We start from the raw sequence: 26824 nt of genomic DNA, 5'->3' as shown, positions 1-26824 counted from the left end.
GGATGCACTGGACACGACGCTAGCCAAAGGCCACAGCAGCCCGGAATATGGCAACCAGCGAGTGGCTATAAAACACAGACCAGCCGTTAGCCAGAGTCCATTTTGACGTGGAAGAACGAGAAAAGTGGAAAGGAAATAATGCAGCCTGCCAACTGGATGACAACTCTCGCGCTGCTGCTGGCCTGTGCCGGTGGCTGGCTGTTGGGCCAGGCCACAGCCGATGACGGGGAGGAAGAGGAGATGTCCATGTCACTGGGTGAGGTGGTGGAGCTAATCGAACCCTTTGGCGAGAGCTGTGAACCCCAGCCGAAGCGAGGTGAGTATCAAAGGAAGACCAAGTCTAAAAAGTCTAAGTCCCAGGCTGATCCCATCCCATTCATCAGAGCACATTGTGGAGATGGTCAAGAACGAAGCGCAGGCCAAGTACGAGACAAAATGCTTTCGTCATTGCTTGGTGGAGCAGTTCGAGCTGATGCCCGAGGGCCAGCTAAAGTTCAGCGAGGATAAGACCCTCGACGTGATGAACATGATGTTCCCCAACAAGGACAAGGAATCATCGGGCATCATCAAGGCATGCAATGATGAAGTCACCAGCACAGACAAGTGAGTGATTTGAGAGCGTCCAGTCTTGATTTCCATCACTTCAATCTGGTTTTTGTTTGCTTTGGTTTTGTTTCGCTTTAGATGCGAGGTGGCCCATGACATATCCATGTGCATGCTGCGAGCGATGCGCTCGAATGGCTACAAGATACCCGAAATCAAGGAGTAGTTCCACAGCCAGTCATCCACATGGGGAGTCTCTTCCCACACGTTCCCTTTTTTTCCGTTTTTTTTTTATGTTTATTTAATTTAACTTAATTGTTTAAACACACAACTTGATGTGGTGTCCCAGACGACAAATAAAGCGCACAGCCAAAGCCAACACAGAGTTCAGCATGTGGGAAACAGGAAACAGTAAGAAAGGATAAACAGGATCTGACTACCAAATCAGCTTGACATTGTTCCGCTCTAGCTGGCGGCTGATGCACTGATTGAGCAGATGGGCCGCCTCGCAGGGACTCTTGGTGGTGACGGCGCGATTGCAGGTCTGGGCCAGGCTGCAGCTCAGCGCGATGGCCATCTTATTGTCCTGTGTCACCAGGCTGGTCAGCTTCTCCACCTGCCCCAGATTCAGCTTGTTCTTGTCATCCATCTAAAGCGTGCAACGATTGATCGATCATCCTTTGTCTTGTTATTGCTCCCGCTGTATACTCACAAGTTTGGTCTTCTTGAGCACACACTCGATGAGGCATTTCTCCTTCTCACTGGGATTGGACACCTTCATCAGTGGGCGCTGATCCTTGGGCAGCTTCATCTGCTGAATGCACTCCTTGCGGCCGGTGTCGATCATTTCCTGTACTTGCGGCAGCTGGCGCACCATCACAGTCCAAATGGGCTCTGTGCTCCGACTCGCAAGGATCTTGGTCAGGTCGAAGCCCTGCCCCAGCACGCAGTCCCTCTGCACCAGCAGCAGCGATCCGATCATTGCTAACATCGTTGGTCGCATCATCTTGTGGGTTTGTTCTTTGTCTGTGCCACTGGCCAGCCATTTCTTGGCTTTTATACGCCACTCCACGACCTTGTGGATCGACACGTTCTTCTTGTGATTTATTTTTGTGCCACTTTGCTGAGCCATCAACCCATTACAGAATCGAAAATAAATAATTTTCCAGTGTCAAGTTCATGACGAGACCCCGAACCCAGACTAACTACAGACAAGTCACGCATCAACGACGATCAGCAGCAACTCGAGCTCCCAGTAGTGGGTGGGAAATTCTATATATATCCATATATACATTTTTACATACATTTTTACATTCAGGCATATTTAGATATAATTATAAATATTGATTTGCTTATTGCACATTTAGTTGTAATTAAATTGGGCATGAGCTTGGGCAGATTTGGTTCGCATTTGCCAGAAGAATTTTTTAACGAAAGAAAATGTTTGCAAAAATCGATTATCGCTAAAAATTTGATTTTGTTTTTGGTTTTTTTATTTAAAACAAAATAACAAAGGCGGAGTTGCAATTTTCATGCTCGAAGATTAGTTCTAAGCTCGAGATGTTATTCATTAATTGAGTTGTTTGGTTGACTCTCAATTGATTTTGATTCGAAGCAAACAATTAATATTATTTATTGAAATTTGAAGCATTTATATCATTGTACTCGTAAGTAATACTGCATGCAGCTTTCACACAACAAATGGGAGTAGTTCCCAATGACTGCATTCTGATGATGAAGATTATCGCGTTTATTTAGAGACATAACCACATCACATCGCATCACATTCATTCATTCCCCTGCTGGGCTTCGCAGTTGTCTTAATAACTACAAAATAATTGCACTCACAAAAAGCATTGTCAAAGCACAGAGGAGCATTCATTTCATCCCACAGGGTCTATATTTTGTGTAGCAAGATTGTGATTCTGATTGTGTAGTTTTAGCCAAAATGATGAGTGATGATGGATGGGTACGATGGGTAATGGTTAATGGATAGTTTTAGGTTTTTTGTGTGCGCTTATGCAAATCATTTTACCAGTGCTATTTTATTGCACTCTGCCCTGGCATTAAAGCCGCAAAAGGCCTCGTATTTAGTTGCATTTCAAAAGCCAATGAGTCGCTCTTAGCGTAATTATATACTTGTATAGGAAGCCCTTGGCGTGCAATCCGAATGACAACTCGTTCGAATAACAAATAGATGGACAGCAAATGAAAGCATGGAAACCATGACAGCATGGAAAGACGTCGACGCGGACGTACAAAGTCTTATGTCCATATCATTCTTAGAGGCATCCTCGTTCCTGACCATGCATAAGCGAAGAGTGCAAAAGAGAAACAAAATACATGTCGTGTGCATGAAAAGCTACACTCGACTCTTACCGATAGGGGGGTGCTGTTCTTTTCGTTACTGGCACCAGTTTTTTGCTTGCGAATGACCATAACAAAATACATGTCGTGTGCATGACAAGCTAAATAGCTGCTTCACTTGACTCCCACCGTTATAGGGTTTTGCTGTTTTGCTATTGGGTCCAATTTTTATTTAAGGACTGACAAATGGACCGACCATCCTACCGTGGGGAATCTCTTTCCACGGGCTAGGGGCATGACGTGAATATAATTTCAACCGCAGTAGTCACATTTCCACCTCCCCGCTGTCAGAAGTTCTGATCGATTTAATTGCATTCGAGATTTTGCATTTTTGCATTTTCATTTCCATTTGGAGATGTCTGATTTCATGGCAGTCACCAATTAAACGGATAATTGGCGATAGGCAGCTGCCTACTGCCTACTAAACGCCTCGAGCACCTTAGCGCCCCCGGGCAGGGAGGTCAGCAGTCGCTCGCAGTTGTTCACACGATAGCCAGCCGAGGGCATCTCCGCCGGATCTTGGGCCAGATCGGGAGTGGCGTAGTGGAGTAGTGGAGTGTCATGTGCTGCTCATATAGTTCACTCCGCTCCCATGCGATGCCGCTAATTGTAATTATTCTGCCTGTTCGGTTCTGTTGGCTTGAGACCTGGGCCTAGGAAATGGGAGGTGGATCTCTCGGGTTATCACGCGACTTGGTGGCTCTATAAAATGCGACTGCTCCCAGCTGGACGCATTTAAGTTCGAGTCTGTGCCCCGCCAAGTTCATTCTGTACGATATGTCGCGTCTGTTTTGCCTGTGTCTGATGCTGGTGGTGTGCCTGGTGGCGGTGTCCGAGTCAAAGCCCCAGGAGCCCAACAAGGAGCATGTCGCAGATATGGCCAACGAGTGCAAGGCAGAGACTGGTGCCACGGATGGTAAGCGTTGCGAAAGGAATCCACGCCCCAGGGAATACGCCAACTAAACACATTCTCTTTCAGAGGATTTGGAGCTGATGATGAAACACGAGCCGTCCGAGAACAAGGAGGGCAAGTGCCTGCGCGCCTGCATGATGAAGAAGTTTCAGATCGTGAGAGCTCCACTCAATCCACAAATCACAAAATGATAATCCCAAAGTGTCCTTATATTCCTTCTAGACGGAGGAGGACGGCAAGCTGAACATTGAGCACACTTTGGGCATGCTGAAGGTAATGGCCGAGCACGCCGAGGACAAGGATGAAGTCCTCGCCGAAATTGTTGACACATGTGCGGCCAGCGAGGTGCCCGACGATCAGTGAGTAATCTAAACATCAACAGCACTCAGGCACAGGCACTCGACTTTACTGATCCTGTTTCGTTTCCAATCCCTGCAGCTGCGAATCTGCGGCCGCTTATCAGATGTGCATCTTTGAGCACATGCAAGAGCATGGCATACCGCTGCGGGAGGAGCACTAAAGCAGCACCCTGGACAATCGGAAGGACCTCTTAATGAACAACATTAGCGCCCACTCTGGAATATACAAACATACATATAAATCTCTATCTACCCAACTATGTCTAAACATTGTCTTTTTAGTGTTTTTTTTTTGTCTCGCTTACGCCCTGTAATTAGTCCCTAGATAATTGATAAATTGAGCATTTGAAAACAAACAAAAAGGAGGATAATTAAATTGGTTTAACGCTTAGAATTGTTGGTAATAGTTTTTGGATATTCAAAACGGAGGAGTTCCACAGAGAATCGTTCCATAAGTTCCATAACTAAGTTCAATTTCTGCCTTTTACCTTTGACTTCGGTAAGACTTCTGCTTAGAGTACGCTTTATTCTTGCAAATATTTGCGTATATTTGTGGTGTTTATATATATGTTGGTGATTTGTATATATAATGTGTCCCAATCTGGGTCGCACTTACAGTTACTCTTACACACTAAAGTTATGCTACACGTTAACTTCCTCCGCTCCGCTCTGCTCTTTTTTTTCTATCTCATGGCCCAAGCGGCACTGGCTCTGCCGTTCATACAAGGCTCCAGGCTCTAGGCCAAATTATAATTTCTCTCGTTGCGTTTCTTACTCTGACTCACGTTGACTTCACATCATTTCTCTTTACCACTTGTTGGCTGATTGATTGATTGATCGTTCGGCCAAGGTAGCCACCGGCTTAAATCTAGTATTTATATAGGATTTTATAGTACGTTGCCTGCCAGCCGTTTCTATCGAATTCGCTTGCTCAAGACAGCGTCTCGTCGCTGCCTTCACCAAGCGAATTCACTAGAGCTGGAGGCCTCTATCTAAGTTGTATTAGTCATTAGCCTAAATATAATGCGCATTATCCTTGCGCGCTTCAGGATCGCTCTATTGGTTTCTAGGATGCGTCCACACACACACACACACACATACACACACACATTCCAACTGACATTCACGCACACGAACTTTGCTTTGTTACAAAACAAAACAGAAAAGTATGGAAAACGATAATGGAGGAGCACATATAAAAAAAACAACTCAAAATATAAGACTGGAACTTAAGTTACATTTTTGGAAGGGGATATTTTCGCTTTTTTCTTTCAGTTTCTGTCTGTCTGTTGCGGGTCTACGGGTGCTCCATCTACGACTGGGACGATCTCCTTGGTTAAACTTAATCTACATATTGATTCTTCTTTTGCATTTCGCAATTGCTTTTCCAGTACGTTGTTTGCTTGGTTAGGCAGGCAGTAAGTAGTACATTTTCGTTCCCATTTTCTTCTTTGTTGTTTTACGGCTTACAAAATCGAGGCGTTTAATGTCACACACACGCACATGCACCGTCCCACAATGGATAAGTTCGGAGGAGCTCTGATGGTAGTTGTTACAGGCAGCGGTTGTGCTCTGGCTGTGGCTGTGGTTGCGGTTGTAGTCTTAGAGAAAATATTCAGCCTGGGGCTTCTTTGACGGTATGCCCCGGCTCTCCTGTGGTGCCGCCTCGAAGATGACAAAGTCACGATGCAGGTACTCGTTCAGTTCCAAAATGGCAGCCACATTGCCGCAACTGCAAGTGGGAAGAGTGGGAGTGAGAAAAATAGATTTTGGAAGAGCAGAAAGCACATACCGGTAGCAATAGTTTGGCGCTGACCACACGGTCAAGACGGTTTCGTTGAAATGCCATTTGAACCCCTCCATGACCAGCTGATGGGCCCGGCATATCATATCGATCTCGTTGGTCCTGTTAAACTGCGAGACAACATCCGAGCCGAAGAGATAGCCGGCACCGCGTGGCGATACACCCCAGCCGGTCTGATCTTCGGGATCGCTCCAGAGCAGATCGCACATGGGTCCGTCGTGGGGCACCTCCTGCTTGCGATCGATGCTGCGGATCTGATCCAAATACTGAATGGAGGGCGAGAGGCCGCCGTGAACGCAGAATATCTTACCGTCGATGATGGCCGACAGGCTGAGGTAGTCAAAGATCTCCGTGCAGTAGCGCCATACGGCTGTGGAGCCGTATTTGCGGAGACACTCATCATAGAAGCCGTACACCTGGGTGATCTGGCGAGATTCGTGATTGCCGCGTATCAATGTGATGCGATCCGGATAGCGCACTTTGAGGGCCAGCAGGAGCAGGAATGTTTCAACGCTGTAGTATCCGCGGTCCACAAAGTCACCCATAAAGAGGTAGTTCTTCTCGGGCACATCGCCGCCCACCTTGAACAGCTCCTTTAAATCGTAGAACTGGCCGTGTATGTCGCCGCACACCGTAACCGGCGAGTCCACACGCTGCACGTTCCCCTCCTCGACAAGAATCTCGCGCGCCTTCGCGCACAGGCCCTTCACCTCATTCTCTTTGATGATTTCACAGCGCTTCAGTTGCTCAATTTGGCGGTCCAAGTCGCTGAAGTCGGACATTTTGCTGGTGTTGAGGGGGTTGGCGTCGCCGTCGTCGTCGGCGTCGACGTCTGGGAGAATGTGTGGTATCGGTCACGGCACAGGCACAGGCGTCCCTGGGTTCTAGGCGCTCTCTTTCCGGTGCTGTTAAATGCAATACAAAATTAATACATTTTCAATTTAGTTTTTAATTGTTTGTATTTCGATTTTTGCATGCGCCAGGCGTGTATGAGGGGTCGTGTGTGTGTGTGTGTGTGTGGTGTGCGTGCGTCTGCGGGTTTCTGTGTTCTGTGTACGTCGGTGTGTGCGTGTGTGTGTGTGGCTTGTCATTGGCTTTTTTGCCGCGCGCGGGCCTTGCAACCGTGCATCATCGTCCTTTGCCCTATACTTGACCATATTACGCTTTGAAAGAAACACTTACAGTTGCGCGGAGCAATCTCGACAATCCTTTTATTGTTGGTTGGCCACTCGCACTCACGATCTTGTAACAAAAATTAACATTAACTTTTTCTTAGCAACAGAGTTGTCAAGCGTGTGACCATCGACAAAATAGACCGTCGGACCCTCAAAAATAAACCAAACAAACCTTCTCCTTTTGAAAATATACCGTAAATATTCCGCAGTATTAAATAATATTCCCCGATGTTGATGTTCTAATTGATATTACTAGCTTGCAAAGACTTTTAATACTGAAACAATAATTTATTTCGATTAAAGAATATATTTGACTTATTATAAATACCTCTTTTTATTGGATTCTACACCTTATAGGAAGGGAAATTCTATTTTGATTACCTTTATTCAGGTATTTCATACTTTTTTTTGTGCATTTTGTTGATGTATGTGCGATATGTGTGAACTGAACCGTAATCGATGTCCACCTCAAAATGTACAGAATAAAAAAAGCTCAAGCCATAAATATGTACAAAAACAATGTGTAAAAATATAAATTATGTGATCAACCGAGTCATACCCGGTAGTGACTAATGCACATCGACAGTTTGCCAAAAAGTAGTGAACTACCGATGTAAACAACTTGAAGTTGGCAGTCTTGAAAAATAGCTATAATTCCCTCTAGACTCTATTTATTGGTTCATCCCACATTTAAAAAATGGCTAAATTGGCAACACTGCTTATGTGCCGGTTATTTTGTTCGTTCCAAGTTCCATATAAAATGATTTGCGCCAGACAATTGTATGCAATTGTGAAATTCTCGCACCCCCAAGCGGCCGCAATTGAGGGCGAACGTGAAATCGATCCACCTGTCACAGCGTTGAAGCCATGTCTACCTTTGGAGCCGACGTTGAACAGGTTTGGCCAACTGTTGAGGGCGATTCCCGACCGCTGACTAAGTTCGGCCGAAAGTTGCTTGAGAAATGCACAGATTTGCAAAAGCCCGCTGGCGGACCTGTTGATATTGCAGAGTTTATAAACAGATCCACAGAATTTCCCCTTACGGTATGTTTGCTGGCGCTCACATGTCCTTTACTCCGCTCTAAACTTATCTGGCCCCATGCAGTTTGGCGTAGAAAGTGTCCGGGTAAGCAGACAGCCGACGGCACGACATGCGCGCATTGCCAGCCAGATCTCCTCCGTCTATCCGGTGATACATGAGCGCACCTTGGGACTCTATCTGCAGTACCTGGAACACAAGTGTCAATGGGGTAAGCAGCAAGCTGCAAGCGTTGCCTCACGTTGTTGAATCATTCGCCTTTATGCAGGAAACTCCGTGGAGCGACCTGTCTACCAGAAACTCTCCCTGTGCGGACTTGTGCAGCGGCTGCTGGAGAAGCGTTGTGCCAGCTTCTTTGCTCGACACGACAAGTTCTTGCTGCTGACTGGCGAGACCGGAGCTAGTGGCTTTGAGCCCATCGGCAGCACAAAGGAGACAGCTCCACTTGTCTTGGAGCACGTTCTCAGCTACGATGACATCAAGCTCTCCGCCCTGCTGTCGGTTAGCTCACACACAGAGTTCATTAACGAAGGCGAGAGGGCCAATTGCGGTCGGGTTACCCACGATCGTCGGACACTGGAGCCCGAAGGTGTCATTATGGGCCTCATTGGGGCCCGGCTATCGCGCCGCAATCTGATGGAGTTCCAGGACATTGTCATCGCGCGCCCACAGAACACGCCAGAGAATGGCTATGGCATGGGGCTGGACGAGCCGGCCACAACCCAAGCGGAGGACTATCGCCGCCTCTGGCGAAACTTCTACGAGTCGCGAGACAGTCTGTACACCGGTGTCAGCATCGACCATCAGCGCTTCGGCGTCTCGCGCAACAAGCAGGACATCTTCGACAATTTGGTGATGAAGCGGCGCTATGCCATAAGCTTTGACATGCTGTTGCTGGAGGCCCAGGCACGCGCCCAAGAGGCCGGCAAGCAGGCCTACATTCATGTCGTTGGCTTCGGTCTTGGCGTATGGAAAGTGGCCCCACAGCAGGAGCGCATCTTTCTGGAGACCTTCGAGCAGCGAATCCGCGAGCTGGACAAGCGCCTCAGCCACATCGGTGTGGTGCACTTTTCCTGGTTCAGCCTCACCGATTGCGGGGGACTGCACAATGGCGCCGTCATCAAGACCGACGGCCATCCAGCGGGCGGCATTCGCGTGCACATCTCCAAACGAAATCCAGCCCAGAAGCTCTCCAGTCCGGAGCACGAGAATATGCTGCTGGTTGTCTCCTATGCCTGGGACGGCAATGCCCTGCCGGGCAATGAGTTCTGGATGGTAGGTGCACCGCTTACCATGCCTCACAATCGCACACTAAGCATCTCCCAACTCATTGTCCATTTGCAGAAAATGCTCAAGTCTACGGGGGATTCATCAACGGCCTGTTCAACGCTCATCACAGAACTGCACAATCCGCACATCAACACGGAGTACTGCAATGGCAATAATCTACACATTGCCTCGCCTGAGTTGGGTGTCCTGCACATAGCCGAGTATGCCAGACATGTGCTACAAAAGGACAGCCACTGATTGGCCGCTGATTGAATACCAGAGAATCTTCTTGCGGCTGCTGCTCTACTTCTTGCTTAGTCTACGACTATCTCTTTACTATCTAATCTTATCTAATCGTTGTATATGTTAAAAGTGTCCATTCTGATGCTTTGTTATTCCACAAACATGCTGTAGGTCAACTCCGTGACCTCCCTGTGACATTCATGCGAGAAAGTCAAGAGCGTTTCATGTTTTTCTTTGTGTATAAAAAGAATGTATTAACATTTACAAGCTGTAACCGAGTTTGCTGATCCAACTGAGGCCCTCGACTGTCGTCGTCTTCGGCTTGTACTCACAGCCAATCCAGCCGTTGTAGCCGAACTCCCGCAGTTGCTGGAACACGTAGTCGTAGTTGAGTTCGCCGGCAGTGTCCGGTTCGTGTCGATGGGGTACCTGGGCAATCTGGAAGTGGCCAATCTGACTCTTGTACTCCTCCAGCGTCTTGGTCACATTGCCGTGTATGTGCTGCAGATGATAGAGATCGGCCAGCAGCTTGATGTTGTCGGCCCCCACCTCGGTGAGTACGCCCAGTGCCGTCACGTATGAGTTCATGAAGTAGCCAGGCACGGCATACTTGTTAATTGGCTCTATCACGCCGATCATCTGGTTCGCCCTGAGGCTATCGGCCGCGATCTTCAGATTCGATGTGTACGTCTTAGTGTAGGCAGTCTCCTGGCCCTTGGTGAGCAGTCCAGCGGTCAGGTGAATCTTCTGGCAGTTGACATCCTTGGCAAAGTCAATCGTCTCGTCCAGCTGCTTCTGGAACAGGCCTTCCGACCCCGGAACGCTCGTCGAGCCAAACCGCAGCTGATCGCTGCTTTTATCAAACGCTAGATTGACAAGGCTGACCACAATTCCGGTCTCCCGGACCGCAGACACTACGTCCCGCGTCTCACCCTCGGGATATGGGATCTCCACGGCCCGAAATCCGCTCTGGTGGGCCAGCCGAATGCGTTCCGCGATTGTGGCCGCCTTCTCGGTAAAGAGGAAATTCAAGTTAGCTGCAAACTTTAGTGCCATATTCTCGGTGCGCTGATCGCTCACGACTGATTCTGATTGTTCATATTATTCTGCGATTTCATTTACAAATAAAAAAAAAAAGCTTTTTCAACTGTCAATGTCAACAGTGTCAGTGTTGCCCATTTAGCTATTTTCTGGAAATGTTATAGCTGAATGAAAGCAGCTTTTTTCGAGGGTATGTAATAAAGGCTATTGTCTGGATATAATTAAAATACCTTCATTAAATGCAATCTAGTGAACATTTAAATTTCTTATCATATACAAAACATCATACATATTAAGGAACGCCGAAAAAAAAAGCTGCCATCCATCAATATTTGGCTTGGCATCACTACCGACATATTTATGTACGTATGTTAGCATGTGTGTATGTGTGTATGTGTGTACGTGTTAATGTTTGTTGTTTATCATAATCATATGTACATACATACACATACACAAATAACTCCTTTTATACATATAATAATAGCCCCCTGGCGGCAGGGAGCGAGTGTTCCTGTTAACTTTTCCTCCAGCGATCGACTTGGTGCATCGACTAACATATAACAGTTTTTGCGTCGTCTGTTAGTGCAGCTATGAACCATCCTGTTGGCAGTGATGTAAAGTGCTTTTTGAAACACCGTTATGCAGGGAAGAAATTTGAATTGTGTGCATAAAAAGGGAATACGAATGTCCCCATCTTCCGCATGGATAATCAACGCTTTAAATTCCTTAAAGTCACAACACAAGTTTAGGCAACTGCCACTCAGTAGTGGCTTGGCTCTGCAGTTCATTGCAATAACAAATCCAAGACGACAATTGAATAATCATTAGCTCGAAGAGTTTCCATCTTCATTTTGCAGAATGTTCTTCAGAATGGAAGATGCACTTGCGGTGCATGAAAACAAAAGCAACTTACCAACGAGACATGTCATTGCCATGCTCAGAGTCCAGTGGAATGTGGTATGGGGTGATGGGGTGGGCCGTTGAATAATCGTAGAATAAATAAATTGCACACAGATCTACCGAAAAAACCACAAATAGTCTGGGGAGGACGGGGGTGGTGGCCTGCACAAATATGATTACGAGTGGCTCCGTTCCGTGCGTTCAATTGTTCGAATGTAGAGACGACTCCATTTGTGCCGCTCTCCGGCTCGGCCTCTGTTTGCGCAAAACTGATTTTCCATACACCTGCACGTTCGTATAAACAAATGCAATTAAATTTGTAAAATCCAAAATCCAAAATCCAAAATCGAACAATGAACACAGCCTGCCTGCCTGCCACTTGCCCACATGCTGCCACTGCCAGCTGTGTTGCGTTGTGTTGTGTCAGTGTTAGTGTCCATTTGGTATTTGGCTTTTAGAAATGTATAATTGATTGCATTCAGCATAGAAATTGGATTTGCATTGCCATTCACAATCTCTGCCAGCAGCCATTTCTTCTCATGCAGATCCAAACAGCAGGCGGATGATGCATGGCCATACAGAATGCAGCTTTAATCAGAATTCGTCATTTGCTGCAGTCAATCAAAGCAAAGAAAAGCAGCAACATGCACAGACACATTTCAATAAATACTTTAATGAAGTTTTGAAAGCATTTCGTAAATGTATTAAAAGCCTTCAAATGAAAGCCGCTCATATTTGATCTGCGTCGCTGCATGCACCTCAATGTGTGTACACTGCGGGTATTTCGAGGCTCATTAAATCCAATATGGAAATCACATCATCGGGCGGGCACATACCGAAATGCACGCACACGAAGACACGAACCTGCCAGCCCGCAGCAGAGGTCACACACACATGCACACACACGCAGCGGTAACTCAGTGAGCTTCAGCTGCATAATGCAATTTGCATTGAACGGCATTCTGTGAATTCCTGTTGTATTTTGATGCGCGCAGTGGGGGAGCTGGGGTGGGGAAGGTAATCAGTGCAACTCACACACAGCTGTACGTGTATGCCTGTTGCATTTACGCATTTCGAAGTGACACTCTAATTGACTTTCTATTTGTAAAAAGTAAACGCAACACAGATACATGAAATATTCATGTAGTCAGCCATACCTCACCTCACCCTACGCCACGCTTAAATGCATTTCAATATTATTTATTTTGGAAATTATTTCTGTGTTCGAGCTTGCAAAATGTATCGAGTGGCAACTTTCACCCGCATCGAATATACATTTTACATACATATGTATGTATGTATGTATGTACAATATGTACTGTTGCTTTTGATTAGTGGCATGGTCGTTGTATGTGCTAAAAAAGTGCAAAATAACAGAAAACTTGACCCACATTGAAGGAGCAACACAGCAGCGAGTTTATCCGGTATCCGGAATGTTGTGCATCAAAAATGCAGGAAACCTTTGATTTGTTTTTCCCATTGATGACGCTTCGATGTTGAATCTTTCCAAAAATAAACGCTAATTATAAAGAAAATGAATTGATACAAATAGAGTATTCATTTATTGACTTGTATTCGTATTTTTTAATTGAATAATTACTTGTGCCAGTAGTTTGCAGTTAGTGTTCGTGTTGCTTGTAGTTGATGCCTGGTACTCAGGTCGTAAATCAGGCGAAGGTAACTCACACTTGACCCGCAAGCCGCATTCAAAGGATCCCACAATCAACTTTTACTGAAATCCTTGTTTTCACTGGTCTGTGGGGCTCATCCGCAGAATGAACTTTCTACAATAATTTAAAAATATGCCTTTAAAGGGATTTTTCCGTTTAATTCCATTAAACACTTTCGCAGAAACAAATAACGAACTTCATTTGAATTTTCAGAGAAAATTTCCCAGGCATTTGGTTCCAGGTATAAGACACATATCGAGCGGGCAATTTCCTTTTTATATTTATCGAGCGAACAAAAACTTATCCCTTGAGCAAAGGAAACGCTAAAAGTCAGCTGGCAGCGCGCCGTGGCGTGTGAAGAGAAAATTCCCTCTGATTTGATTGGCTGTATAAGACACATAAATACAAGGGATATTTTCCCATATGTATTGAGGGGGAATTTTGCTCTTAAGGGGCATTTTTGCGGCAGACTATAAAAGCGGGCTGCAGCGCAAAAACAACGGTACAAAACAATTTGGCAGCGACAGCGGCAGCGACGTACAGCGAAGCAGCAGCGCAGCGCAGCGGTCGAACGACGTGCATAAACGTAAAGTGATAACGTAACGGATATTCCGGCTCTTAACGCGATCCATTTGTGCTTGTACGTGTCTTCATTGGATTTCCTGCTCGTGTGTGCTTCGTTTTTTTTTTGCTGTTTTATTTTTTGGTGCCAGACTCTACGCGAAAAGTGCTAAAGTATGATTCACATTTGAATAAGCACCAGCCAACCGACCGAACGACCCACCGAACATAAACTCCAAAGTACATTATAATCATATCCTAGCAGACATGTGCTCGCCCAGAAGGACCGGACGTGCTTCCCGTATCCATACCATGCCATACGCAGCCATTTCCCCAGCTTGGACTGCGACTCGTGCCTGTCCATATCCCAGAAACGATTCGTGCTTGCCCATCTAATTGTGCTGGTCCCTGGTGGATAGGGTATGCGGCGGGACAGGCCACGGAAAGCCACGCAGTCTCTGCTCATATGCTGCAACGAAGCAGTGCTGGTGGGCAGAAGCATTCCATGCAATGCATGGAAGGGGGGGCCCAAGCAAACCAGTGTTAACCGAAGGGATCTGGGGAATATCCATGTGGGAATGGGGCTACGGTTACTCCGTTTCGTTTCGTTTCGTTTCGATTCCATTCGATTTGCCCTAATGAAGCCAGTCCAGTGACTGGCAGTCATCCCCAAGCAATAGTTAACATATTTTTATGGCCCGTTGTCGCCAAAGTGTCCTAGTCCACCCGTTGCCATCCATCCAACCATCCATCCATCCGCTCCCTGCACCCCGCTACAGTTTCAGTTTCAGTTTCAGTTTCAAGGGCCACTGGAGTCGAGGCTCGCTCTTCTGGATTGCTCACTTGATGGTCCAGTGGCCAGAGACCGGGCATCGAGCATCGGACATTGGGCACCGGTTCCAATGTTTGTGTTCTTGTGGACCCAACAAGTGGGGATACGAATGGGATGGGTTGTGGGACCTTTATTGTTAGCTCAAGAGCGGCAGAGAGGACTTTTACAGTTGCAGAGGGATTGTCTGGGTCCGGAAAAGATTTTGGGTTTTGCTTACATAATCCAACAGAAACAGAAGCAGAAACAGAAGCAGAAACAGGGATTTGTTGTTCTTATTAAAATGTTGCAAGTACTTTAAATATGTAATTCTCGAATAGCATTTAATTAGACAGAAGATAAGCAGCTTGCAAGTTCTGCGGCCCTGAAAACAGTAAACATAAAACTGAAATAATCCGCATGTGCTCGTTGCATACTTGGCAAGTCCTTTGCAGGTATTTTTACGTACTTCAAATGGGGAAAATGTGAGGCACTTTTATTGCGAAAGTGGCTTTGAGGGTGAGGCCAAAACGAATTAAATGCTGCCAACCCTTAGGAAATCTTTGAAAGTCAACAAACGTCAGCCACTTGTGTGAGCCGTTCTAAGGCTTAGGCAGAAAAAAAAACAACAACACCGTAAATCTGTAATCTGGCATGGGACCCTTGTGAAATCAGCCCAAGCCGTAGATTGGGTAACGCTTTATGGCCGTGCACGTTTAATATGCAATCAAAATTATCAGACATTACTGGGCAAGCAGCTTGGCATGGAACTGATTTAAAGAGTTTTTCTTAGAGACAGTTTTCGTTTATTTTTGTTGATTGATCGAAAGTGATCGAGGTTCTAGGCAGGCACTCGGAATACTTAGCATAGAAAATATGTTTGCACTCGCAGCTCCTTCATTTTGTTTATAGTATAAGAAAGCATTCAATTTGTTTTCTTTGGCTTACAGTTTCCATATTTTCATGGTGCAAAAATGTATAACCAAATGGCAGCTATTATTATTTTTGGCGTGTGTGCACAAGGGCTTGGAGGCCGTAGGAATATTTCTCAATGGTATTTTGAAGCACAGAAACCGCACAGTTATTTTATATGCAACGGAGGAGCCATAAACTATAGTAAAACTTTACAAATTCCTGGCACTGGTTCTGGGTTCTGGGTTTCGGGTTCTCGGGGTATTTTATATAGAGAATTCTTCCACATAAACGTACACGTTAATCCACGCTCCAGTCCAGGCTGTGGCGGTGACTGGCAGTACGTTCTCTCTCTCTCTCTCTCTGGCCTTGAACAGCACGCTTAACCACTCTTTCGAGTGCTCGGATTACGGCGTAGTGTGACCACAAGAGCTGGGACCATAGCTGGAACCGTAGCCAGAGCCCCGACAGCAGTCCAGATGGGAAGCACTTAGGCAAACGCGGCGGATGCTTCATTAGGGTCACACGCTTGCAATCAATCGTGGTGGTAGTGGTGGTTGGGTTGGTTGGTGGGTTGGTTGGTTGGTTGGTTGGTGTTGGCTCAAACTTTTGCCACAAATTTCCTTTTTTTTCCCTCACACACACACACATGCACGCCATGCAGCTGTGGAATGTGATTCATTAAAGCAATTAGCAGAGAGAACGGAGCACAGAGTCCCTGGCATTTACCAACACTTTTCTTGCAGACAGCTGACGGGGCAGGGGAGTCGGAGGAGCTGGACCTACAAATGCTCATTGAAATTTACGATTATGCTGCAAAATTATTAAACAATATGACCGCAACAGCCGCAGCAACAACGGAAACAACTGCAGAAAGCAGGGAAGTCAGACCCAGAGCCGGTGCTGGTGCCGGTGCCCCCGACATCATTAATAAGCAATCCGTGGGGAATGATGCCGTGCAGAAGCCAGAGTTGGAGGCACAATCAGAATCCGAATCGGAATCAAATGCAGAGAGCTCGAGTCCCTCGCGTACCGCAAATCTAACGACCAAATTACTGCAGGCCACCACAGGCAATATGAGGAACCTGCTGAACCGAACTCTGGGCACCATGGCCCGCGCCAATCCCGCCCAGCACACACCCCTGCCCACCCTCCTGCTGCAGGCGGCCCTTGACGTGGACGTGACCCAGGGGCAGCGAATCGATCAGCCGCCGCACCAGCTCCAGCCACTACCCAAGACGCAGTCCCACCAGTCGCTGGCCAACGCCACATTCCATCCCCTGGCAGGCGGAGAGCCGGCGGACATCTACAGTGCATTTAGCGCCCTGCCCGGCGGCAATTTAAGCGGTTTCATTGAGTCCTCCACCACGGCGGCCAGCTCTGTGCTGAGCAGCACGCTGCCCGCCACCAGCAGCATGGCGGCCACCTTCCAGGCCCAGACAGTGGCCACCTTCATAGCGGCCGGCAACAAGAATCGACCAACGACCATCGTTGTATATCCAACGGGTGAGTGTTACAAAGGGATCGGGGCAAAGTAAAACGTTTTCATAGCGGTAAGCTACACTGTCTTTGTCTTTCGTGCAGAAGAGTCAGAGAGTGCAACAACAACATCTACACAGTAGAACCGCCGCAGCGGCAGAGCAAAAGCTTCCTACAAAAGCTTCGCCATGCACAATTGCTTGGCTGCGCGCAGCGGCAGAGACCGTTTTTCTGTCTGTCTGTTGACATGATCGATCGTGTCTCGGCTCAACCACACACACGAAGAAGCGAACACAAGCGAAGAGACGAAAAGTGTTCCGCTGAAAGCGAGAGCGAGAGAGAGTGTGCGTGGAATTCTTCTGGGTTGAGCTTTTCAAATCATCATGATTAGTCCCTCCATTCTGGAGGGAACCGATAAAGTAACATCCGTCTTTGTGCTCCGTTTTATGCATAAACTCAAATATCTAAAGTGGAAGTCCTTTCTCTTATTAACTCCACACACATTCCACACAAAAGACCTACAAAATGGCAAACAAATTGTAGCCAAATAAGTGGATAATTTTTTAACGAATTTGTCAAAATGCTGTTTATTTTTTTGCAAGAGATAAACCCCTAATCTGGGACTCCCCAAGTCCCTTGGGTCTTTTGACGCCTCACAGCATTAACTTAATTAGAAGCGTTTGCAGGATGAATGGAAGTCAGACTCGACACCCCGCTCTGGCCGCCTGTCAATAATCAAATCAGTGCAGTCAGTCATCCAACGAGGTCGCGTGCCACACTCAGAACTCAAAGCCAAGACCCCATAACCCCATAACCCACGACCCAGAGACCCAAGAAGAACCCTCATCCCAATTTGTTTCCTGGCGTTGCTGGCGTTAATTTGCATGAGATGACACCCGAGCCCTCATTATTCGCAACGAATCCAGATCCAGCCTCAGCTTCAGCTTCTGCTGCTGCTCCTACTCCGACAACATATCCGAATGGCTCTTTCTTTCTTCTTTTTTTTTGGTATAGTTTCGGTGGCAGCTTCAAACTTTGACTGGCTTTCAGCAGGCTTAGGCCAATCGAAAAGTTTTCCTGCGCCGCGCCCCTGCTGACTGCTGCCCGCTCCCGCCTTCGGCAATTAGACAAGGCTAAGTCGCAGTCAGAGTAATTGCAAAGAGTTTCACTCGACTGTAGCTGTTGATTGTTTAAGGCAACTGTCGCGGGTGCCAGCAGGGGGAATGAGATTGAAAAAGAGAGTACGCACGGCTGGGGCTGGGGCTGGGGGCGGGCTGCAGCCTACTTCTACAGTGAGCAAAAGGAAAGTGCCCAAAAATTTTGCAACAAATGTCCCAATGTGCAGCAAAAAGGCTCATGCTAACCTTCATTCTTGTGTGTATGTAGCATGTCCCTTGGGTATCCTTGACTTGAAATTATTCCTACTCGTTTTTATTTACTTTTTTGAACATTTCTCTTGTTTTTTTGTCGCACTGTGCCCGGAGCGGCTCACAAATTAGAGGCGTAAAGGTCGCTGAGCCCAGGGTGGGGAGCGGCGGCACTGTCGTCTTTATTAAGAGTACTACCTCCCAGTGCCCCCCTACAGCACTCGCCCTGACATGCGACGGCCTACAAGTTGACGACGACATTGTCGACTCCTCTTCAGTCTTATCCGACTCAGCCTCAGCCTCAATCCCATTGCCATTGCCATTTCCACTTGTGTCCCCCGCCCCAGTCGGGTGTATCCTCTTAGCATCGACAGCGAAGAGCGACCACGTCAATGGCAGCGTTCGAAGGGGGGCTCCCCCCCTACACACCCCACCGCCCGTCTCTGACATTCAGGCTGTGGGTGTGGCCGTCGGCGGAGTGTCATGAGGGCCATGTCATGCCCGACACAAGAAAGAACTTTTCGCCGATGCTGCCAAAAAAAAGAGAGAAATAATCAAAAAAAAAAACAAAAAAAAAGGCAGGAGCAGCAAACAAAACAAAAACAAAAACAAAAACAAGAACAAACTCCGCCCATTACGATTCGCGAACAAAACGAGCGTAAATTCATCCGATAAAATGGTGTAAGAGGCATGCGATGAATGCGACAACGTCCTTCGGCACCATTGATAAGTTAACAATGCATTGTACTTGGCTTCGGCGGCATACTCTTGGATTCCCGGACAGCCCATAGCATAGCCCATATGTACCTTTGAGCGGCACTTGAGGGCGCCCCAGTCGGGCGTGTCCTTTAAATGGAAATCTAGCCATAACTAAGTTAAACGCTTTATAGGTCCAACAATGGAGGCAACGCATTGAAGACGGTTTGACATGGCCGGAAATCAAACATATACAGATCCGAATCTGAACATTAAATTGGTTTTGAAACACGAACTGAAACCAATTGGTTGAAATTATTACTTTGATATTTTATAAATAAGATTAAGAAAACTTTTGGTATGCTTTTGGTACAGAGACTTTGACTTCGATTGTATGCCAAAAAAAGGTTTCCTTTTAGCTCTTGCATAGATCGACTGGCAAAGTTTCTTAGAACTATTCTCCGATGTCTCGACCAGAACAGAATCAAACAGAATCAAAGACACACAGTAAAGTTCTGCGTTTGCTTTTGCAACTTTAAGCATCATCATCAAAGTTGGGGACTTCAAAGTTGGGTTCCGGTGGTTCCCCCTTTTTTGGGACAGACCGCAATCATCTTTGGGTTGACTTTGATGGCGCACACAACAAATAAAACGAAGAGAAAAGTCGAATGCGAATGCGAAAATGAATACCTACATACGACTCCATCTGTGTAGGTATATATTTATGTGGGTATACTTAGTCTGTCTGTCTGTTTGTATCTGAAAATATATTGCCTATGCCGCTGCTGAGAGCGTTGCCTTTGTAGCGCATTCCACTGTCGACGTCGAATATGCAAACATTCAATTTCCCATTGAAAGCCATGGAGCCATGAATGGGTCGGAAAAATACGTAGAAAACGAGACCAAAGACCAGAGAGTGAGAGTGAGACAGTGAGACAGACTGGCGGGAGTGGAGTGGCGTGGCGTGGCGTGGCGTGGTAGAGTGGAAATCTGTCTAAGAGTGCGCGGGTGAAGCATTATTTTTATTGTATTTATTGAATTTTTCAAGCATCAAACGATGCCTGATGACTCAGCGTGAATGACTGGGAGCAGGGAGCAGCGTACAGCTGCTGCTCCTTCGCGATTACAACGGCAAACTAATGCCCATTGGGGACCCATTGGAGGCACTTTAGACATCACTCCGCCCGCTCCCATTCGCCCATCAATTTGTGCAAATTTGAACTGTCACTTTGAAGGCGTTAATTGGATTCAGTGGCGCACTCCCTACAGACAGCTCCCAGCTATCAGCTACCAGCTTCGGGGGGAGATGCAAGAAGCTCCTGTAAATATTTGGTGACTACGCCCCTGATCGAACACGAACTTAATCGAATAAAGTCAGTCGAGAAGCGTCAGAAGCTGGCACCGGGGATGAGCCATTAAGTGCACCCAAAAGAGAGTGTCAGAGAGTGTCCCACAGCGAGGGATAACCCTTGGCTCGACGATGACTCCATTGAACATAACATTAAGGACACCCGATCATCGTGTGAGCATCTCAGAGCAGACACTTCGAGCCCTTAAGGTTGGCTTTTCAATCACAAAACAAGTCTTTGCGAGGCTTCTCCCCACAGAGTATTCAGAGGTCGAGTCCCCCGATTTCATTTTGGCTTTGGGTTTGGGTTTGGCTTTTGCTTTTGCTGCGACAAACAAAAATTTGGCCCATGGATTTTGTGGCTTAGATTAGAGCCAACCGTTGGCTGTGGCGCCACTGGTTGGTTTGCTGGAGAGAAATGACTTATGAGTGGAAGCACTCGGAGGCTGCTAAATTAGGTCGCCAAGTGGCGGGTGGTACAATGGGGCCAAAGCCAAAAGGCAAAAGGCAAAGGAGCGGCATCCCCATCCACTTGAGTCACTCGTAAAAGCCGCACAGGTTGAATATTCAAGCAGGAAGTAAACATTCAACAAACGAGCAAAGAGGATGCCACAAAATGGGCAAAAGCCAAGTTCCAGTATTCATCTTAAATGGCTTAACCATTTGTTCAAGATTTAATCCTGCTCCAAAATCAAGTGTCAAATCGGATGAGAGTATGGAAAGTTTCTCCAAAACAAGCACAAGTTTAGATTAAGTTGCCGTTGCCCAAGTTAAAGCTTACAAAATGTTGTGCAAAATTTCATATTGTCTAAGTACACTTTTTCGAGTCATTTCCCGGCTGTGCAGTTGGCTTTTTGTGTGTTCCGCTTTCCGGCCGGAATGTGAGGCCATGCAAATGGGAATTTGCCCGGAATCATGAGTTTCCCCTCCCCCCAACGACGGCCCTCGGTTATTGCGATAAAATAAACATATAAATAAATAATCCTGGCACAGGCGATGGCATTTGTGCGGCTGACCACAACAATTAGGCAAATACGGGGCTCCATTTCGCTGTGCCCTGTGCCCTCTTGTCTGTGGTCTGAGCTCTGCGGGAGGGCTGAGTGTTGTCGACATGACCAAAGACGGGGGCGATTAACATTTATGCAACATTTGGCAAGGCCATTCCACGTCAGGGTGCTCGGTGTGCGCCGTGTGAGATTCTGTTGGGAAAGGTCATCCCAAGTTGCTTTGAGTGAAGGCCGTGTTGGGGCACGCTTTGATAGATTGAACAGATAAAAAATAAACTTAATGAGGGAACAGTGGCTAAGGCGGGTTAAGCCAGGTTGTGGCAGATGAGTACACGTAAAGGCAACACTTTTGTTCCTCTTTGAATACCAAGCGACACGGCCCACCCGCATAAATAATGATTTTTATGTGCAGCTCAAGTCCGAAGAGGTTCGGCCGGGCTTTTGCGTAAATGTATCCTTTCGCTTATGGCAAATCTCTATGTCAAACAGAGCTAGAAGTTAATGCTTTAAAATGCTAGCTTATATAGCTGTCTATATATCTGTATAATCTATTTTTATTTGCTACATTTGTCAGTTGTTTTTTCCACCGTTCTTATCTCTCGCAACTTTGCTTCGTTTCAGTTTCACCCGAATCGATCGTCATACCGATCGTGTCGTGCATCTTCGGCTTCCCCATACTGGCGCTGATCGTCATTTGCTGCCTGCGACGGCGGGCAAAGTTGGCCAGGGAGCGGGACAGGCGGCGCAACTATGACATGCAGGACCATGCCGTCAGCCTGGTCAGATTTAGTCCAATTCATAGGCTTAGTGAGTGTTCAGTGTTGTGTAATGTGTGCCGAACGTTTCTCTCTCTCTCTCTCTTTATCTCTTTTTGGATTATTTCTATATTTTTCGTTTGCCTTTGCCTGGTCGCAGATCAAAAGAAATACCTATCTACATTTACCGTTAGAATGCATCCCCATTTACCCATTTGCACCACTTTCGCACACTACTCTTTGTCTCTGTCGTTTTATCTTTGACGAATTTTTTTGGGGCTGATTTATCCTTTCGTTCTCTTGATGTATGCCATGCCGTAGTGATTATACCCCCCTGGTGGCGTCCGTCGCCTTATCTCGGCCTTTGTTTTATACCCCAAAATGGAATTTTAAATTGACAAAGAGATAACAAAAGCACCTGACGCATCAGCAGCCACATTACCATCATCGTCATCATCGTTTTTGGTTGTTGTTCTTTCCGGTAGAGAGCGGCCCGCATAAGCGAAAGAAACAAAAAAAAACAACACTGTGCAGCACTGGTTCTGATTCCCAGCCAGCAGCTGCCCCGCCGAAACAAAAATATGGGGAATACTTTTTTTTTTAAATTTTTAAATGCACGAAAACAGGAGAAGCTCAGAGAAGGAAACAAAGAAATTAAATACAAATATCTGTAGTTTATGGCAGCATAAAGTTGGGTTAGTGTTGCATAGTGTAGAAACCTTTGCTTTGTGCGTCTTTGTCGTGCTGCAAATGAGCATCTCTCTAGCTGGCAGTCTGGCAGTCTGAAAGCGAATTGCCATTCTCAATGGATATGATGCACGGCCCAGTGGGTTATCAATTACGAATGCCTGCTGCCAGCTATCAACTTTGAGCTTCAAGCTTGACTTTAGCACGCAGAGAGAGAGAGAGAGAGAGAGATGGACGTCCCGCAGGCAGGGAGTACCTGGGGTGTGGCGTGGAGGGAGGAGCTGGAAGGGCAGCAAAGAAAACTGAAAGAATACTGTGGCAGGGTGGCGACAGTTGCCAGCCACTCAATAAAACATGCTCCGCACACCAACAGTCATATATGTGGGTATGCGTGTGTGTGTGTGTGTGTGTGTACATTTGCATTGCATACCTTTGGGCGCTCGCCTGCCCTCGTTTGCATATAACAAAAACAAATGAATGGCAGCAGCAGCGGCAGCAGCAGCGGCAGCGGCAGCTCAGCACACAAACAACAGCAAGAAAAAAGCACCCTAATGGACTATACTCGTACGTTAGTTACCCTGTACTCCGCCCTAATAGAATGCATAAACAAAAGGAACAAAAAGCCAATGCAAAATAAAGACAGATCCGTGTAGTTAACTGCTAAAGCGATAAATGGGTAATAGATATTTATATGCTGGCAAATGGAAGAGAGAGAGAGTAATCAGAAGCACACACATTTATGTACTTGCTCTATGTTGTGGCTTCCTCTTACGCAGTCTTATGAGTAGATACAACGACCAACGTCTTATCCTTATCCTAAACGTGTAGCGGGTATGGAAAAAAAAAAACAGAATATAAAAATACAAAAAAGCTGCGAATGGGGGAGAGGCGCTGTTGCCCGCCTTTTTAGCATAGCAACACGCCCTGATGACAGCTGGCCGGAGATGGGGCCGTCGCCCATTTCGCCACCTGCCACCTGCCACCTGCCACATTCACATGCCCGCGTGTAACCCGCTCTCACTCTCCACTCTCCACTCTCTCCTCTCTCCACGACAGTCGGCTTGAGGACGGAGTATGAGGATTTCATTGCTTTATGCACGCACGCACACGCAGCAAACATTTTTTATAACTGTAAATTTCATATTCAGTGCGCCAAGCAGCAGTAGAGCGAGGAGATGCCACTTCAGGTCTCATAGAGTAGCACTGCCTCGACCACACCACCACAATGATGATGATGATGATGATGATGATGCTGCGGCTGATGTGGGTGACAGCCACAAACTACACTTGTTTTCGGTTGTTTTACTCCTTGGCCCCCCCCCAAAGAACACAACACACACAATACATTCATGTGACCCCCCACACACACACACACACACACACACACTCGTACATCTTGTTTGCATACATTTTCGCAAAACAATTACGAAGCACCGCAAAAGCCAACCCCAAAATACGTTGCTCCCACACACACACACACACACACATAGATTATGGCACACACTTTTGTTGGAGGAAAACTCCTGAAGCTCAAAAGTGGAAATCCTGCGACCAAGAATCCAAACTGTGCGGTCGAAGCAGCTGAATCGGAAATAATGCCCTTCCTTACCCTTCGAGTGAGCATCGGAAATGGCGAAAGCGAAGCAAGAGAATCCCAAAACAGGAATCTGTGCAGAAGGAATAGCATTAGCAGCAGAACTCAGGCAGCTCTTCCAGTAAAAAAGAAAACAAATGAAAGTTCTACGAGTATTACCGGCTGTAAATGCTGTAAGCTTTGATTTCTTCAATCTATACTTTGGGCACTCAAATAGCAAGACAATATTTCTGAATATAATACATGGATTGCTGCATTTTGTACCGAAATGTGCGTGAATAATACACTCAAGAAAGAGTAGAAATCAAATAGTTCCAAGTACGTTTAGGCTGGCACTCATTTTGAGTTTGAATCCAGCAATAAGGAACATCTTCAGTCCATAGTTAGGGCTCAAAGTCTTGAACTATAAACAGTTTTAACTATGCTCTTTGGTGTCTGTCTGTGCGTAGTGTAAACTCCATAAACATGACCATTTTAACAGCGAATAAATCAAATTAGAGTGCTATAAATCAACTCCAACTCCTGCCCCACCTACCCCATCGCGTGGCACTTGCACATCTTTCACTTCTTGACACAACACCCGAGTGGGAGTGGGAGTTGGAGTTGGCCAGCCATCCACCATCTACCATCTGCCACCTGCCCGTCGCACGTTTTCAATTTGTCGCCATCAATCTTTCCCACACCTGCCGCATATCCTAGCCACCCACTCAGGAGCATTGTCCTGAATGCCCGAATTACTGATGATTCGAACTGATTTGATCTCGCCCCACACACATAGATTACCGATCGTCGCGAGCTATCAGTCTACGTCCTGAACGAAGCCTAAGCCAGGGCTTCACCTCGCTGGAGCTGGACACCGTGCTGGAGGAGCGCTGCAGCGATGTGGAACAGACGCAGACCGAAATTCTCAATCCCGAGTCGCCCATGGACACCACCTCCTACAAGATGTCCTTTTCCTCAAGCTAACATTTGGCCACGAAGCAGCAACAGCAGCAGCAGCCACTTACAGCGATGGCCCCAACAACTCCAGCAAATCCCCAGCCTCAGGCACACTCCCAGACCCATCTTCAGGCTCAGTCTCAGGATGTACCCGCTACGACCTCGTCACAGCTGTTGCTGCCACCGCAGCTGCGGAAGACGGCCAGTGTGAGGGAGTCGCACGATCCAACGGCTCTGTCCAAACGGCGGAGTCGCCTGCAGGAGCTGCGGGCCGCAAGCAGCAGCAGCGCCGGCGGCGGCGGCGGCGGTGACGAGGCAGTCGTCACCTTTAGCAAGCGCGACTCCAAGCGTAATCGTCGTCGTGGTGGCGCGACCGCCAGCGGTGCCAGCAGCAGCAGCAGTGGCTCTCCCCGCCGCACCGAGGCGGCCATGCGAAAGTCGCAGTCGCTGGACGCCGCCGAAAGTTACTCCCTGGCCAGCATCCAGTCCCCGCTGTGGGTGACCCTCACCAATGCCCGCACCATCGAGGAGCTGGCCCAGCAAAAGCTCTAAATGTACCCAGGCCAGAGCCACCCAACAATGCCATTAGCCATTAGCCCTAACCACATCCCGCATGGACATCCTGTAAATGTTTAGAGAGAATTTCAATGTACGAGCCGTAGAGGTGGTAGATGACAAACCAAATATTTGAATCATTAACTAAAGCAACACACAACCTAATGAAATTAAAGACCAACCACACGCATAGTCCAAGGAATACAATTTTGAATTTGGAAAATTAGATAAATGAATGTCAAGGAAAACTCTGCACAAAAGTTGTTTCAATGCCAGTGGGGTTGTGATTAAAGAGCAACAAGGGGCAACAGATTCTATTTTCTAGATTGATAATCGAACGATACAGCTGCAGACAAAGCACACGCCTAATGAGATTTCAAAACAGAGCTAGTATATGTGTAGACCCTTGGCTATAGGCTGCATTCAAAGGTAATGCATTTCGACCACTGGCTGCCATTTCGCTGCCATCAAAAGTGGCGCAGGCATAAACAATATCAAATTACATTGCCAAAATGCAAGCTCAGAACACTTTTAAACAATTATTATTATTATTTGATATGTTACTGGTCTTTGGGGAATACTCGGAACTATTTTAGTTGTAGGGTTTTCTTTCTTTGCCCCCAAATATGGCGTCTTGTTGGGTTCCTCAAGTGTTTGCCGAGAGATTTATTCAGTGGAATCTCTTAGTTATATCACATGACTGAAGCATCAGAGGCCTGAGGGAGCTAAAAATGGTATAAATGTTACTTTTGCACCTTATTTTTTTATACATTTACTTACTCATCTGTGTGCC

The 26824-nt window shown here is 46.8% G+C and overlaps 7 protein-coding genes across 7 annotated transcripts; 4 read left to right on the top strand and 3 right to left on the bottom strand.

Moving 5' to 3' along the window:
* Positions 1 to 112: 112 nt before the first annotated feature.
* LOC117580791 lies at positions 113 to 922 on the top strand. Its single transcript, XM_034267487.1, has 3 exons — positions 113 to 316; positions 384 to 603; positions 685 to 922. The coding sequence occupies exons 1-3, from the start codon at positions 139 to 141 to the stop codon at positions 767 to 769; spliced, it is 483 nt and encodes a 160-aa protein (XP_034123378.1). The 5' UTR covers positions 113 to 138; the 3' UTR covers positions 770 to 922.
* LOC117580790 lies at positions 839 to 1560 on the bottom strand. Its single transcript, XM_034267486.1, has 2 exons — positions 1256 to 1560; positions 839 to 1192 (listed from the first exon to the last, which is right to left on the bottom strand). Exons 1-2 carry the CDS (start codon positions 1547 to 1549, stop codon positions 980 to 982), a joined length of 507 nt encoding a protein of 168 aa, XP_034123377.1. The 5' UTR covers positions 1550 to 1560; the 3' UTR covers positions 839 to 979.
* A 2087-nt stretch (positions 1561 to 3647) lies between these two features.
* LOC117581583 (general odorant-binding protein 19d) lies at positions 3648 to 4538 on the top strand. Its single transcript, XM_034268934.1, has 4 exons — positions 3648 to 3826; positions 3890 to 3978; positions 4046 to 4182; positions 4262 to 4538. Exons 1-4 carry the CDS (start codon positions 3688 to 3690, stop codon positions 4341 to 4343), a joined length of 447 nt encoding a protein of 148 aa, XP_034124825.1. The 5' UTR covers positions 3648 to 3687; the 3' UTR covers positions 4344 to 4538.
* Positions 4539 to 4688: 150 nt separating this feature from the next.
* LOC117581577 (serine/threonine-protein phosphatase 4 catalytic subunit) lies at positions 4689 to 7321 on the bottom strand. The gene is made up of 3 exons (XM_034268928.1): positions 7169 to 7321; positions 5975 to 6891; positions 4689 to 5914 (listed from the first exon to the last, which is right to left on the bottom strand). Exons 2-3 carry the CDS (start codon positions 6766 to 6768, stop codon positions 5785 to 5787), a joined length of 924 nt encoding a protein of 307 aa, XP_034124819.1. The 5' UTR covers positions 6769 to 6891; positions 7169 to 7321; the 3' UTR covers positions 4689 to 5784.
* A 590-nt stretch (positions 7322 to 7911) lies between these two features.
* On the top strand, positions 7912 to 9922 carry LOC117581573. The gene is made up of 4 exons (XM_034268922.1): positions 7912 to 8205; positions 8267 to 8411; positions 8469 to 9475; positions 9545 to 9922. The coding sequence occupies exons 1-4, from the start codon at positions 8029 to 8031 to the stop codon at positions 9725 to 9727; spliced, it is 1512 nt and encodes a 503-aa protein (XP_034124813.1). The 5' UTR covers positions 7912 to 8028; the 3' UTR covers positions 9728 to 9922.
* A 6-nt stretch (positions 9923 to 9928) lies between these two features.
* On the bottom strand, positions 9929 to 10808 carry LOC117581580 (putative hydroxypyruvate isomerase). Its single transcript, XM_034268930.1, has one exon. The coding sequence runs from the start codon at positions 10766 to 10768 to the stop codon at positions 9974 to 9976; it is 795 nt and encodes a 264-aa protein (XP_034124821.1). The 5' UTR covers positions 10769 to 10808; the 3' UTR covers positions 9929 to 9973.
* Positions 10809 to 13846: 3038 nt separating this feature from the next.
* LOC117581572 lies at positions 13847 to 26279 on the top strand. The gene is given in 4 exon segments (XM_034268921.1): positions 13847 to 13909; positions 16351 to 17110; positions 22123 to 22308; positions 25316 to 26279. Coding segments are annotated over 3 exon segments (1617 nt in total). The 5' UTR covers positions 13847 to 13909; positions 16351 to 16392; the 3' UTR covers positions 26029 to 26279.
* The last annotated feature ends 545 nt before the right edge of the window (positions 26280 to 26824 follow it).

The sequence above is a fragment of the Drosophila guanche genome, unplaced genomic scaffold (assembly GCF_900245975.1).
Source record: "Drosophila guanche unplaced genomic scaffold, DGUA_6, whole genome shotgun sequence".
NCBI classification, from domain to species: Eukaryota; Metazoa; Arthropoda; class Insecta; order Diptera; family Drosophilidae; genus Drosophila; species Drosophila guanche.
Note: the sequence above shows the minus strand (reverse complement) of the source record. Positions and strands in the feature narration are given on the sequence as shown.

What these genes read in the sequence shown, in the direction of transcription:
- LOC117580791 (XM_034267487.1), top strand. Translation starts at nt 139, where the DNA reads ATGCAGCCTGCCAACTGGATGACAACTCTCGCGCTGCTGCTGGCCTGT. An exon ending in TGAACCCCAGCCGAAGCGAG is followed by an intron (nt 317 to 383) that starts GTGAGTATCAAA and finishes CCCATTCATCAG; the next exon opens with AGCACATTGTGGAGATGGTC. An exon ending in GAAGTCACCAGCACAGACAA is followed by an intron (nt 604 to 684) that starts GTGAGTGATTTG and finishes GTTTCGCTTTAG; the next exon opens with ATGCGAGGTGGCCCATGACA.
- LOC117580790 (XM_034267486.1), bottom strand. Translation starts at nt 1,549, where the DNA reads ATGATGCGACCAACGATGTTAGCAATGATCGGATCGCTGCTGCTGGTG. An exon ending in TGCTCAAGAAGACCAAACTT is followed by an intron (nt 1,193 to 1,255) that starts GTGAGTATACAG and finishes TGCACGCTTTAG; the next exon opens with ATGGATGACAAGAACAAGCT.
- LOC117581583 (XM_034268934.1), top strand. Translation starts at nt 3,688, where the DNA reads ATGTCGCGTCTGTTTTGCCTGTGTCTGATGCTGGTGGTGTGCCTGGTG. An exon ending in AGAGACTGGTGCCACGGATG is followed by an intron (nt 3,827 to 3,889) that starts GTAAGCGTTGCG and finishes ATTCTCTTTCAG; the next exon opens with AGGATTTGGAGCTGATGATG. An exon ending in TGATGAAGAAGTTTCAGATC is followed by an intron (nt 3,979 to 4,045) that starts GTGAGAGCTCCA and finishes TATTCCTTCTAG; the next exon opens with ACGGAGGAGGACGGCAAGCT.
- LOC117581577 (XM_034268928.1), bottom strand. Translation starts at nt 6,768, where the DNA reads ATGTCCGACTTCAGCGACTTGGACCGCCAAATTGAGCAACTGAAGCGC. An exon ending in GCGCCAAACTATTGCTACCG is followed by an intron (nt 5,915 to 5,974) that starts GTATGTGCTTTC and finishes TCCCACTTGCAG; the next exon opens with TTGCGGCAATGTGGCTGCCA.
- LOC117581573 (XM_034268922.1), top strand. Translation starts at nt 8,029, where the DNA reads ATGTCTACCTTTGGAGCCGACGTTGAACAGGTTTGGCCAACTGTTGAG. An exon ending in CCACAGAATTTCCCCTTACG is followed by an intron (nt 8,206 to 8,266) that starts GTATGTTTGCTG and finishes GGCCCCATGCAG; the next exon opens with TTTGGCGTAGAAAGTGTCCG. An exon ending in GGAACACAAGTGTCAATGGG is followed by an intron (nt 8,412 to 8,468) that starts GTAAGCAGCAAG and finishes GCCTTTATGCAG; the next exon opens with GAAACTCCGTGGAGCGACCT.
- LOC117581580 (XM_034268930.1), bottom strand. Translation starts at nt 10,768, where the DNA reads ATGGCACTAAAGTTTGCAGCTAACTTGAATTTCCTCTTTACCGAGAAG.